Source organism: Anneissia japonica, unplaced genomic scaffold (assembly GCF_011630105.1).
Source record: "Anneissia japonica isolate Jap-2015-1 unplaced genomic scaffold, ASM1163010v1 scaffold9002_len284450_cov133, whole genome shotgun sequence".
In the NCBI taxonomy this organism is placed as follows: domain Eukaryota; kingdom Metazoa; phylum Echinodermata; class Crinoidea; order Comatulida; family Comatulidae; genus Anneissia; species Anneissia japonica.
The window spans coordinates 266,107-278,701 of NW_022720930.1; the positions used below are offsets into that span (position 1 = coordinate 266,107).

The 12,595-nt window shown below is 33.8% G+C and overlaps 2 protein-coding genes across 5 annotated transcripts in view; one reads left to right on the forward strand and one right to left on the reverse strand.

The window, feature by feature from the left end:
• LOC117111450 (5'-nucleotidase domain-containing protein 1-like) overlaps window positions 1-461 on the reverse strand; it is a 55,053-nt gene extending 54,592 nt beyond the window's left edge. For all 3 annotated transcript variants that reach the window (XM_033254373.1, XM_033254372.1, XM_033254374.1), the window contains exon 1: window positions 302-461. In XM_033254373.1, the coding sequence (XP_033110264.1) occupies window positions 302-415 (114 nt within the window). In that variant the 5' untranslated portion in view covers window positions 416-461. The remainder of the gene's footprint in view (window positions 1-301) is intronic.
• Window positions 462-1,916: 1,455 nt separating this feature from the next.
• The window catches only part of LOC117111452 (peptidyl-prolyl cis-trans isomerase-like 4), a 17,756-nt gene continuing 7,077 nt past the window's right edge, over window positions 1,917-12,595 (forward strand). For both annotated transcript variants that reach the window (XM_033254376.1, XM_033254375.1), the window contains exons 1-10: window positions 1,917-2,072; window positions 2,474-2,541; window positions 3,324-3,388; window positions 3,860-3,977; window positions 4,861-5,003; window positions 5,766-5,862; window positions 6,341-6,457; window positions 6,828-6,952; window positions 7,464-7,530; window positions 8,206-8,317. In XM_033254376.1, the coding sequence (XP_033110267.1) occupies window positions 2,003-2,072; window positions 2,474-2,541; window positions 3,324-3,388; window positions 3,860-3,977; window positions 4,861-5,003; window positions 5,766-5,862; window positions 6,341-6,457; window positions 6,828-6,952; window positions 7,464-7,530; window positions 8,206-8,317 (982 nt within the window). In that variant the 5' untranslated portion in view covers window positions 1,917-2,002. The remainder of the gene's footprint in view (window positions 2,073-2,473; window positions 2,542-3,323; window positions 3,389-3,859; window positions 3,978-4,860; window positions 5,004-5,765; window positions 5,863-6,340; window positions 6,458-6,827; window positions 6,953-7,463; window positions 7,531-8,205; window positions 8,318-12,595) is intronic.

Genomic DNA, 12,595 nt, shown 5'->3' on the forward strand with positions numbered 1-12,595 from the left:
AAAAAAAAAAAAAAACCTCCCTCCCTCATCAGTTTTTTGGTCTTGATAGGATGATAAACTAATAATTTTCTTTATGGGGCCTAATGCGCACTGTAGACTTAGCTATATATAATTAAGGGACGTCCTAATGCCTAGCAACGCTGTAATATACACATCCGCCGACCAGGCAGCAGGCAGGGAGATCCCATCCACGGCACGCACGGACCACTGCACACACAACAGTCGGTGGTACACACGGCGGCGGTGTCCTACCCTTGTGTTGATGCACAGATTTACTCAACATGCTATTTGAAAAACGTACGGGAAAAAGTATGTCTAGCTTATACTTGCAAAGTGTATGGTCAAGATCGAAGCCAATAACATCAAAATCACTGAAGCTACAGGTCGAATCTAAACCCTCACTGGTGGCTGACATCTTGAATTTCTTCTAACCTCTTCAATCAAAAGAATTTTAAAACTGATAAATAAATAAATAAAGTAGGCCTAATTCTCAGCATTGAAATAAAGATTTAAAAAAAAATAACATTTAAAATATTTCTTAGCGAATATTAACTGGAAAAAATAATAATACTGGATTACGATATATAAATTACGAAAAACAACATCCCGTTGTACCACATTGAGCAGAAGTCGCACCAATTATAAAAATTGAATGTTTTGGGTCCTACTAAATACCACACGGGACCACTCGCGACCACACGGAACCACTCGCGACCACTCAGGACCAATCGCGACCACACGGGTGCAAAAATGATAAAAATATTACCACACGAGAGTAGAAAACTACTTAATAATCAATAGAAATCAACTTTTAGTACGGTAATTATCCGAATTCCGTTAAAAATCGATGTATCTTGATTTTGATTTGTTGGTTTTTCCTGTCGTGTCTCGGTAATGTAATGCGTTAATTGTGGATCTGTAACGCATTGACGTGTCAGCTGAAACGCCTTCAACCATGACCTTCATGTCTGTGTTTAATATCATCAATCAAGATAGGCCGTTATATACTGCCACGTGAACGGTAATAAACCTATTCTACATAAAATGAAAATGAGAATTTTGAATTGTTATATATTGTTAGATTGATCGTTTATTTTTATTTTCTTATATCCATTACTAACATTGAAACACAAAAAGCGGTACTACTGCCATTTATTTATTTATTTTCATAGAAAACATCTCAAAATACATCTTTAAAAACATTATTCATAAGAAGTTAACTAGATTTGTCTCTGGGCTAAAACATAACATAACTACAGGATCAATACAAATTTAAAAAAAATAAAAATAATAAGAGTCAAAAACACATAATTATAAAAAATACAAAGCAGATACAGTAATAAATACAGTTATAGTAGAATAATAGGCCTATACATAGAATAGGCATACACGCAGGATGAAATGTAACGTACCGTACTGTACGTAGTGAATGTTGTAGAGGTCAAGGGTGAACGCGTTTCTGGAGCCGTGAATGCGTTACAGAACCTCAATGTCACCGCATTACCTTCCGAAGCACGGCGGAAAAACCTGTAAAAAAAACAATCATTTTTACCATATTTTGGAGAATTACCGTACTAAAAGTTGGTTTCTATTGATTATTAAGTAGTTTTCTACTCTCGTGTGGTAATATTTTTATCATTTTTGCACCCGTGTGGTCGCGAGCAGTCCCGAGTGGTCCCGTGTGGTCGCGAGTGGTTCCGTGTGGTATTTAGTAGGACCGAATGTTTTATTCGTACAAGATTTAGTAAATTTTGAAGTTTAGTTTGATGTTGATTATAGCAGTTTATATTTAATATTAAAATATTATATATATTGAAATTACATAGCCATTCGAATAAATTATTATACCACCTTGCGTTTCTTCAATTAAATACCAAACTTTCGTTAATGCAATCGAGCGTACACTCATCAACCGCTCGACATGCGAAAACGGCTTCCGTTTGTAGTAGTCGGATAACACAGAGAAAGTTATTTTGAAAAGTTTTAACTACGACGAAAAGTGATGGCAGTTCTCCTAGAAACAACGCTTGGTGACATAGTAGTGGATCTTTATCCCAAAGAGAGACCCAGATGTAAAATATACTTGTCGATTTATTTGAAAATTAGGTTTTGATGTTTTTGTTGTTAGCCGTGTTTGTGTGTTAGTCTAGCCTAGGCCTAGGGCCTAGCCTTTGTTTGTTTGTGTAGTTTCAGGCCGCTAGACTACAGCAGGTAAGGTAGGTCCAAAAGCCTGAGAGACTAGCCTAGCCTGGGCCTAGGTCTAGCTTGTTTGTCCTAAACTATCAGAGGCAACTTTTATGTAACCTGGCCAACTACAGTAGACTGTAGGCTGGCCCATCATGGCATCAGTTATAGGCCTATGTTCTACTTCTACTTGTACTTCCTTCTTCGTTAATTGAGTTCAAACTTCTGGATAAGTTGCCAAAATATTATCAAGTAAAATAATTTATTCCCATTGTTTTTATTTTCAAAGGTTGTTTGAACTTCCTGAAACTCTGCAAAGTGAAGTACTATAACTTTTGTTTATTTCATTCTGTACAGGTATGTGGTCAACATATTTTTGTAAATTTTATTGTTTGGACATTTGGAATTTTCAAATCTCTTCTATAATACGTATGATATGGTGATATCAAATTATGAAACATGATAGGCTTGGCACCTTGACCTCTAAAACGGGGCAATCAATGTGGCCGACGGTTGTTGGCCGACGGTTGTTGGCCAACGCGATTCCATGGATAACACGCCACGGCACGCACACAATTGATCATTTTTAATGACGATGTGTTCAGACTGCCATTGACATTCGTTGTGCAAAGGTCGTACAACCATCATATGATGTAGTGAGTGCTCGGCCTAATAATATGATTAGTGCCTGAAATTTATTGCACAAACATAATATATTATGAGCTATTTTCATTATATATAATTTTTGTTAACTAATTTAAAGCCACTCTGAGTGTCTTTCTGTTCTTCTTTTATTTTCTTTGTTTTATACTTTTTATATATTCAATAAATAAATAACTTATTTATATTTCCATAAATGTTTATGTGAATTTACATTAAAATATTTTAACACAACAATAAATAGTCAATTGATTTAATAACTAGCCAATACTAAATATGAATCTTGATTAAGGTAGATACTGTGTACTTACAGTACTCGTACATTTCAATCTTCATTTAAATCAAAGCCAAAGTTAGCTGGTCTCAGCCACTCTAAAGCCGCTGTGGAGCAGGTAACCGTGTCCCAACCCAGTACCCCCAAATTGAAATTTCCAGGAAATTTACCGATAGCTAATATCTTTCTGTTTTAAATTTTTCAGCGTAATTTCATTGCTCAGACTGGAGACCCAACAGGTTCTGGAAATGGAGGTGATTCAATATTCAAGTAAGAGATACAATTTTACTTCTAGTGTGATACTTTCGAAGATGACCCACTTCAAAGTTATGTACAGTAGATCCAAAATTGGTAATTTTTTCATAAATTCTTGAAATTGTGAAGTATGAAATTATGGTGCCTCTTAGCACATGTTAACAGAAAATTCTGTTTTTGTCAGTGTTAGCAAAAATGTGGGGTTTTAATAATGTTGCATATATTGGTAGCATCATCATTGTATATTCTGGGAAAACATTTCCTTTATTGCATTGATTATTAGGCAAATCCTATTTATTTTTAAGAGTAAAATTTACCTTGAAGTAGCTTTTTACATAGTAAAAATTCTTAACTGCATTCTGCAGTCTTTTAGACTGATAATCCTGTTAGGAAAATCCCTTATTCACTAATATGTATAAGTTAGGGAGCTCCATGATTTATGATAATGATATACATATAGATTTTTTTCTCAAATGTTCATGATAGGCAGCTATATGGTGATCAGGCTCGGTATTTTGAAATGGAAGAAAATCCCAGAATCAAACACAAAAAATTGGGTGCTGTTGCTATGGTAAACAATGGTGCGAAAATGCATGGATCTCAGGTGTGTTCCTTCACAATTTTTTAACTAGTTATGTATGTTTTTCATGTTATATATCTTGTATGCTTCTCGTTTGTATCGTTGAGGGACCTGTAAAATCAGCTCGCTGGATGGTTCACCCTCTTGAAATATGGTTGAATAAATAAATCATTCAGCTGGGGTCAGAGGGGGTAAATGTTTTCTGTCGGAAAACTTCCCACCTACAAATCTTAAATTTCTAAGCCAAACAATGTTACTATCACTGTCAAGCCTTTTTTTTCAGTTTCAGTTTATTCAGTTCATTCAGAGAGATAAAAAGGAAACAATACGAAAGTGCAGGAACAGATAAAAAGTACAAAGAACAATATCAACTGAATGAACTGAGGAATAAACCCACAAAAGTTTACAAGTGAACTTATTTCCATTGGGGTCCTCAAGACAAAAAGAAAACATTGAAAATTACACTAACCCTAACCACTAAAAATAGCAAATCTTACCAAAAGTCAAATACATTAAAAAGGCACATTTAAAAAGAAAGTCAAACAAATGAAAGAAAGCAGCACATTCAAGAAATATTAAGAAATAACAGTAAAATTTGCAATTTAAAAATATATTAAAATTATCACAATGCTTTATTAGATAATTTTTGTGGTCTAAACACACAATTTTTGGGCAATCATGGTCCTAAATTATACAATCTCTCCCCGTAAACCTCACCAGGTATTATATTTCTGGAACCCTGACCGAGGCTCTAGGTGGCGCCTCAATTAAATATCCCCTGTCGGACTTGTTGGTCCCCCTTTCTGTGACTTTCCGATGCCACCGCTGTTCACAAGTATTTCCATGTCAACTCTTATTATATTTTTGTTTTTCGACCAAATGTTTAATTAAGTATTTTTCTAACTAGTTCTTCATCACACTTGCTGAGAATGTTGACAGCCTGGACGGGGTGCACACTGTGTTCGGAGAGGTTTCCGAAGGATTTGATGTTCTCACGAAAATCAGTGAATCGTTTACGGACCAGGATCATCGACCATACCAAGACATCAGGTAAGTAAAATAGAACCCTACAAGTTAAATAAATGGAGCTAGGCAATCATGGATGGTATTGTATTTGGCTATATTCTTTATTCAAAATGTTTTACACTCATTTACATACTAAGGTCTCCCAGATGTAGCATGCTCCTATGGAATGCACAAGTTGCCAAAATTGTTCAGTGGAGTGCATGTAACAATAAATTCATTTCACAAACTGATGATTCTGTGTTTTTTATCATGTCATTAGTGGTTCGATAGTAGATGGAAGTATGTTTTTGTTTCAGTTATCACTGACTTTTAGTAGTCTAAGTTATGTGTTTGTTTTATAAAAAATAAGCACACACAGTCCACAGTCTATAGAAAATAAAAGAAATACAAGATGGTTTCAAACCAGCACGATTCAATAATTGATTTATCATGTACGCGATAACAAAATATTGTTACAAATCAAATGACGTCATAATCATGGAGAAATGATGAAATCATACAGTAGTATTAAAAACTATTTTATCGTTTTGCCATGAAGATGAGGTAATATGATTTTTTTTGTGAAATTATTTTTTTATTGTATACAGACAAATCATTATCGAATCGTGCTTGTGTGAAAACTCATCTTATTTCTTTTTTTTTCTATATGAACAATGGCTTTTTTAGCTTTTATTGTTGATCATTATCGTCATAGTGTAACCAGTATGTTTTTGTTTCAAATGATCACCGACTCAATCCAAGTCATTGTATCTGAATCTTGAATGCTATGATTACTTATATTTTCAGAATCAACCACACTGTGATTCTTGATGACCCATTCGATGATCCGGATGGATTGGTTGTTCCAGACAGGTCACCTGAGCCAACAAAAGACCAATTAGAAGTAGGTGCCTGTTAGCATGTAGGGGGTTACCCTGGTGTACTGGTCACAGCCTCTGTTGTTACTGGGTAACACAAACAGGAATTGACCCTCAGAGTATAAATGAGCAGCTGTTATATTTTTAAAATTCAATTGTGAATGTATTTGGCCTGTGCTGAAAATGTTGGCCTGGCCAGGAATATTCCCAATATTCAAAATATGCTTTAAAGACTTTTAATGTTTGTAAATCAACTCAGAATCTTTGCTGTTATTAAATTCATGTAGTAAACATATCAGAAACATTAAAACCTAATTTTTGTCAAAATGCGACATCATACGTATTTTCTTGAATATATAAAATTGCACAAGCATACAACATGGCACCACACATACTGTAAATGCCAAATTTATTGGTTAATATTATTGTTTTGTAATTTTATATTTTGTTAATGAACTTACTATCAAAACCATCAAATTAACGTCTTCTTTTCTATCTTCTCAGAGTGGTCGTATTGGAGCTGATGAAGATATTGATAAAGACAAAGAAAAAACAGAGGAACAATTGATGGAAGAACGAGAGACCAAGGAAGCTAAAGCCAATGCTCAAATTCTAGAGATGGTATGAATACTGTTCCCTTAAATTTTCCTATTAAATGGCAAAAATACAATGTTGCTAGCGCCCTCAATGCATGAAAATGAAGCACAAATTTTGGTATCACCCATCATATATAGAAATGCAGTGCAAAAAAAAACATGTGACATGCCTGAATATGTTAATGATGACATCACATCATGACCATATATAGACACATCATGGCCATATATAGGCACACCATAACTATATATGGGCATACAACAATTTTATATGAAAAAAAATTTGATATTCTGGACAGTGGTTTAGCTTGGCTGACTAGACCACAATATTAGACCACTGCAGTGTTACATTAAAAATGATTATTATAATTATTTAATATTTTATTTTATACCAGGTAGGGGATATTCCAGATGCTGATATAAAGCCTCCAGAGAATGTGCTGTTTGTGTGCAAACTGAATCCGGTCACAACATCTGATGATTTGCAGATTATATTCTCTAGATTTGGACAAATTAATAGGTAAATTACTAAGTGTAAAGATTAATTGTGTTTAATTTAATTTAGTTTTACTATTACTACTATTATAAATATTCTCATTATTTTGTATTATATATCTATATTATTATTTTTATTATTCTTTTATAATTTGTTTTATGATTGTTTGGTATATTTTATATTATTAACCTTTACATGCCTGAATTTTTTTTATGTAATTTGATACTTTTCAGGAAATTAAATATTGTGGTTAAACCACTGAAGTAAATATAGCAAAACTATATATTCTTGTAAAGTGTATGAGTTCCTCTAAAATGGAAAAAAAAAAAATTAATATTACTAATTAATTTATTCAAAATGGCGGGAAAAAACAGTTATTTCCAAAAGATCGTAAAAATTCAAATCTAAGATTTTTTTTTTTTTTTCATTGAAAGCACCAGAATTATTTAGCACCCATGGATATGGCATCATATAGTTTTCTATTACCATACTTTTAATTTATAAGTACATAATTAATAGCCATTGTGCATTGCAGTTGTGAAGTGATTAAGGATATGAAGACACAGGAATCATTACAGTACGCATTCATAGAATTCGAAAGGGTGAGTGAGGCCTCCATATATGCAACAATACAAATGCGAAACAGAGAATATGAATCACTTACTACATTCTGTATTCTTTTGTTCCCAGCTAGTGGAAAGGGATAAGGAATTTAATTCACTTACTGGTACTTGATGGAAATATATGTAAACAAATACCGTAAAAACCTCGAACTGAAGTCCAGTGGGCTTAATCTCGAGATGAAGCCATCTCCAATTGAAGCCCCCTCTTTAGTTTAGAAAATTAGCCTCGAAAAGAAGCACATGGCTTCCTTTCAAGATAACATAGGCTTCTTTTCGAGCTAGTGCAGAACATACATTTCAAAAAACAAAATAAATAAAAAAACAAGCTTGGTTTATACTGTAGTTTAGGTGATTTAATGCCTATTAAATACCTTCCATGATACAGATTGATGTTACAGTGAACCTCCACCCACTACAGTATTTACTTAGAAATTGAGGCTTTTCCCCACCCAGAGTATAAATGGGTACCTGGTGGGGTTGCCTGCTCCTGTGCTGATTACCAGCAGCAACACTTCGCATGTGGACCCAATAACCAGGGAAAAGAACTGCGCTTTATAACTGCAAGGAAGAGGCGCATTATAAATGCCATACCAGTACCAATACCAGTTAAAATAAATAAATAATAAAAATGCTTCCTTTGTTAAAATGATTCAGGTAGAAGATTGTGAACAAGCATACTTCAAGATGGACAATGTTTTAATTGATGATAGACGCATACACGTTGATTTCAGCCAGTCTGTTGCTAAATTAAACCAGAACCAGAAATGTAAGTTTATTAGACAGTCTGTAGATTTGTTGTAACATTGCATTCAGTATGGTTACTGATGTCAGTGTCCTACAATAAGCCGTTGGTTCCTATTGATTGTAGTATGAGTAAATTTTCTGCATGATTAAAATCAAAATGTTGCTGGGTTTGGTCTACAGGAGCTCGTGCTTGGACAGGTCATTCAATTTTTTTTTTTTTTTTATTGCCTTTACATCCAACAACAAGTACACTTGCCACTTACAGGATGAGAATGATGCTTAATAAACCAAGTCTCTTTATGAGGCTAAGGGAGTGGAGTTGTTTTAGTCGTGAGAAAAATTCCTGCTGTGACAGGAATTGAACCCAGGACCAGATCAGGGATCAGAAGACAAGCATCTTAACCACTGAGCTATTCAACTCCGCTTCTTCTCTATAGAAGAAGCCTTTAATGGTGAAAGCATACTTTTCCATTTAGCCGTTGTAGCCTAGGTCAATACATAACTCGAGTTATATAATGTTGATTACAAGATTGAAAATTGTTAATCTTCTTAATAAAGTGATTACTACGTTCACATTTAAATTTATGTTATTTATTTTCATATAAATTTTATATAGGTGTACAGTATAGTTTTAATAATCATGTTTAGTTGGACAACAAACAAAGAAGATGACAACCACAAACTTTCCCGGTTCCTTCGTCAATTTAAGAAGAGATTCAAAAATCATCACAATCATGTCGGTGTGCAAGCAATGACACCATAAAAAATCTTTTGTATTGTAAATATTGTATCGCATCTCAAACAATAATTGACTATTTGTAATACATGCCTGGATTTAAACAAAAATTTGGAAGACCACAACCATTGTTAACTGGCATCACCTGCCTCTGCACCATTCTACTGTGTTCAGTCCAGGAATAAACCATTATAATTAATTAACAACGTAAAGATAATAATAATATTTAAACATTGTAATACGTACAATATTCCGTAATGCATACATCCTATCATAGAATTTTTTGTGTTGAAGTCAGTTTTTCGAAGCTATTAACACCAGTTTTTGGGCCAAGAATGTTTAGGTACTAGTTTTAAAGCTATATTTTCTGTTAGCTAGTATAGTTATAATGTTCATGTTATATTTCCTGCTTCTTTGAAATTTACATTCATAGTTGGTTGCTTTTGTTGGTATTATTTGCATTTTACCTATGACTCCTTCATCAACTATAATTACAGTAGCTCTAGGCACAGCATTCTTTAGTCTTTTAGTATAAATGATCTTCCTTGAATAGATTTTTTTTTTAATTCTGAGCTGCTTCAGTATTTCTCTTTTCACACAATTCATATCCTTATCATTGCTTATTTTATTGCATTTCATTTCCTTTATTTTTCTTCAGAAAACTTCATATTCATGGACAGGAGAAAATACAAAGACAAAAATACATACAAGTAGACAGAAACATTTATTCATGAAATAACTAGAACTCCAAGTTAATTGTAATTAGAATTTATTAATTATTACAGTGATGTGTATCAAGAGAAGATATAAAATTGTTCATATTTATTAATGAATACTGTAATGTTATTTACCCAAACTCAAGAGGGCAGAATATAATACTTTAGTATAATTATAGAGAAAATAGTAGAAAAATTAAGGCATCGGTGGCAACGAATGTGGTCACGCAAGTTTATTTTTGGCCTTCCTATTTACTTGTTTAGGCTGTTTATTCTAATCTCACCCAGCCTATTGTTTCCAATCATGCTTGCATGAAATTCTCACTTTATACCATCTAGCTTTTCCTACCCTCACTCACTCGCCACTGAGGAAGGACTAGTGTTGTCCGAAAGCTCTGGTTCTATTTCTGGCTGTTTACTTACGTTTACTTTTTAGCTGTTGCTTATCATTTTTGTATCTCTAATAGTATAAGGTCCAAACAAAATTGTTTCCTTGCCCTTTAATGCTGGAAATTTGTAGGAAAGGCTGGCGCAGATATTTTTTTTTCCTATCACCAAAATTAACATATTAAATGCTTGCAATATGGCTGTCTCACTATTTGTTTTACAAAGGGTATTCATCAGACTCAATAAAAATAACCCATAATCAATATATATGAGATATATTTGGTGTTTTTGAATTTTTTGTTGTTTGGAATCTTGAATTTTTGTACTACAATAATTTCAGACTGGTTCTACTTTTTGTATTTTACCATATACCAGAATAAATAAATGAAAATAAAATATTTTGTAATGAATTTAGGCCTAGAATAGCAATACCTTACATCAGACACCAAATTTAGAAGACTTTCATGTGCAAAATGGAGAAAAATAAAGACCACTTTCTAAAATTTAAAAAAAAAAAAAAAAAAAAAAAAAAATGGGTGGCAAACAATTGTTTGGCCTAATAGGCATTTGCCACTGTCTTGATCATCATTCCAAACATCATCCAGTCATTAAGAACAGTTCCATTTCTTTCATATGGTTTGGCATTTTCAACCATTTCTAACTCTCATTCATATCTCATAATAAATAAAGCTGTCAATGGTCCCAGATTCTGCAGAATCTCTGTTCATATCTTCATTCGAAGTCTTTGTAGCCGAACGAGGCAGATTTTGATAATCCTGTTGATATTGGTAGTTTGGTTGCTTTGTAGCTTGTTCATTATATGAGTCATTATCAATTGTAAATTCACTTCTGGTGTTTTTCTCTTGGTTGTTTGAATCTCCCTCATCTGTAGATTGTTGATATGTGTTAGTTGCTCCTTGTTTTGTGTTTCTTCTGTAGAAACATACACCAATAAATAAGCAGAAGGCTAAGAATAAAACAGCTGCAATGCTAGACCCCACCACAGTTTGTAGTCCTATTTTACTAGATGCAGGTTGAACCTCTGTATCAGTTGGAAGGACAGTAACAGTGGTAGATGATTGATGCATACCTGTGTCAAGAGGCGTTGTTGGACAACCTTCTGCACTTACTTGGTCAGATGCTAAATTGCAGCTTTGTATTCCATTAGTACAAGTAAAGTTACTTTTTAAGTCATCTGCTTCAAGAATAAATGTATAATTCAAGTATATGTAAGAATAAATTGCGATTGTTGTTAGGTTTTCAATTGTGTCTCCATTCCTTAACCATTGTAGTTGGACATGTGGATTACCATGTTCAGAGTAACAAGAGATAGTGACATTTGAACCAGTCAAATTAGATGAAAATTCACTTGATTCACAAATTGGATACAAAGATGATGGAGAATAGTAAGCTACCAGGATAATATCACCTGATGCTAGCACTGCCTCACCTGTACTCTTAAGAGTTACTTCACAGGTGTAATTGTTACCATTAAGCAGATGACCAAGATCACAACCTCTCACCTGTGTTATTCTTACATCAGTTGTGTTGTGGAGACTGTAAGCTTCTGCCTCACTTCCTAGGTCATTATTTATCAGCATGCCATCCCTGTAAATAACTGTCCTATCACCAGTTATTGTTTCTCTATACCAAGAGATTGAGTAGTCATCAGTCAGGTTCACCACTGGACAGTTAAGATCAGCCGCATTTCCTTCATTTATTATAGCAGATCCAATAGAAACACTACCAAAGGATGGAGTGCCCTGCGCTGGAAGAACCAGGACTAAGCATATGATTCCAATACTGTACAACATATCCAAACTGTATACAAACAATGAAAACTGAAATTCGGTATACTTCTATCACAACATTTTTGTGTAGAAATCAGTTGTCCGAGCTTGTCACCACTCAGTTACTGGGCCAAGAGTGTTTTGGTACTAGTTTTTAACTAGTGTATATATTTCCTGTTAGTATTTATTATTCAAATACGAATGTTATATTTCCTTTTTCTTTGAATTTTACATGCCTTTGGTAACCTTTTTTGGTATTATTTGCATTGTACCTATGACACCTGCATTAAGTATTTATTGTAGCCATTTTTCTATTTTACATGAGTCATTATATGGATGAATGCACCCATCAATCCTGGTAAACAAAATACCAAAAGGAAGTCAAGTTCATTGAATTATGTTAAGTATATGAACTGCTGCTTTTTGTTTGTACCCTAGCTGCACTGATGAGTCCTGGAAGGCCGAAATGGATCCGTCTGCAGATATTGGGATTCCTTCCAGTGGATGCTTAGTTTATTTTGTCATTCTGATCGGATTTTCTCTACTGTTCCGTTTTAATTTTAAATAGTTCTGCATTATGTGGCCGTTTGCTGTTTTATGGGTTTTTCCCATTTGCCTTTTAAAATTTATACATTATTAAAGAATCTCTATTGAGATCCAGCGGGCCGCCA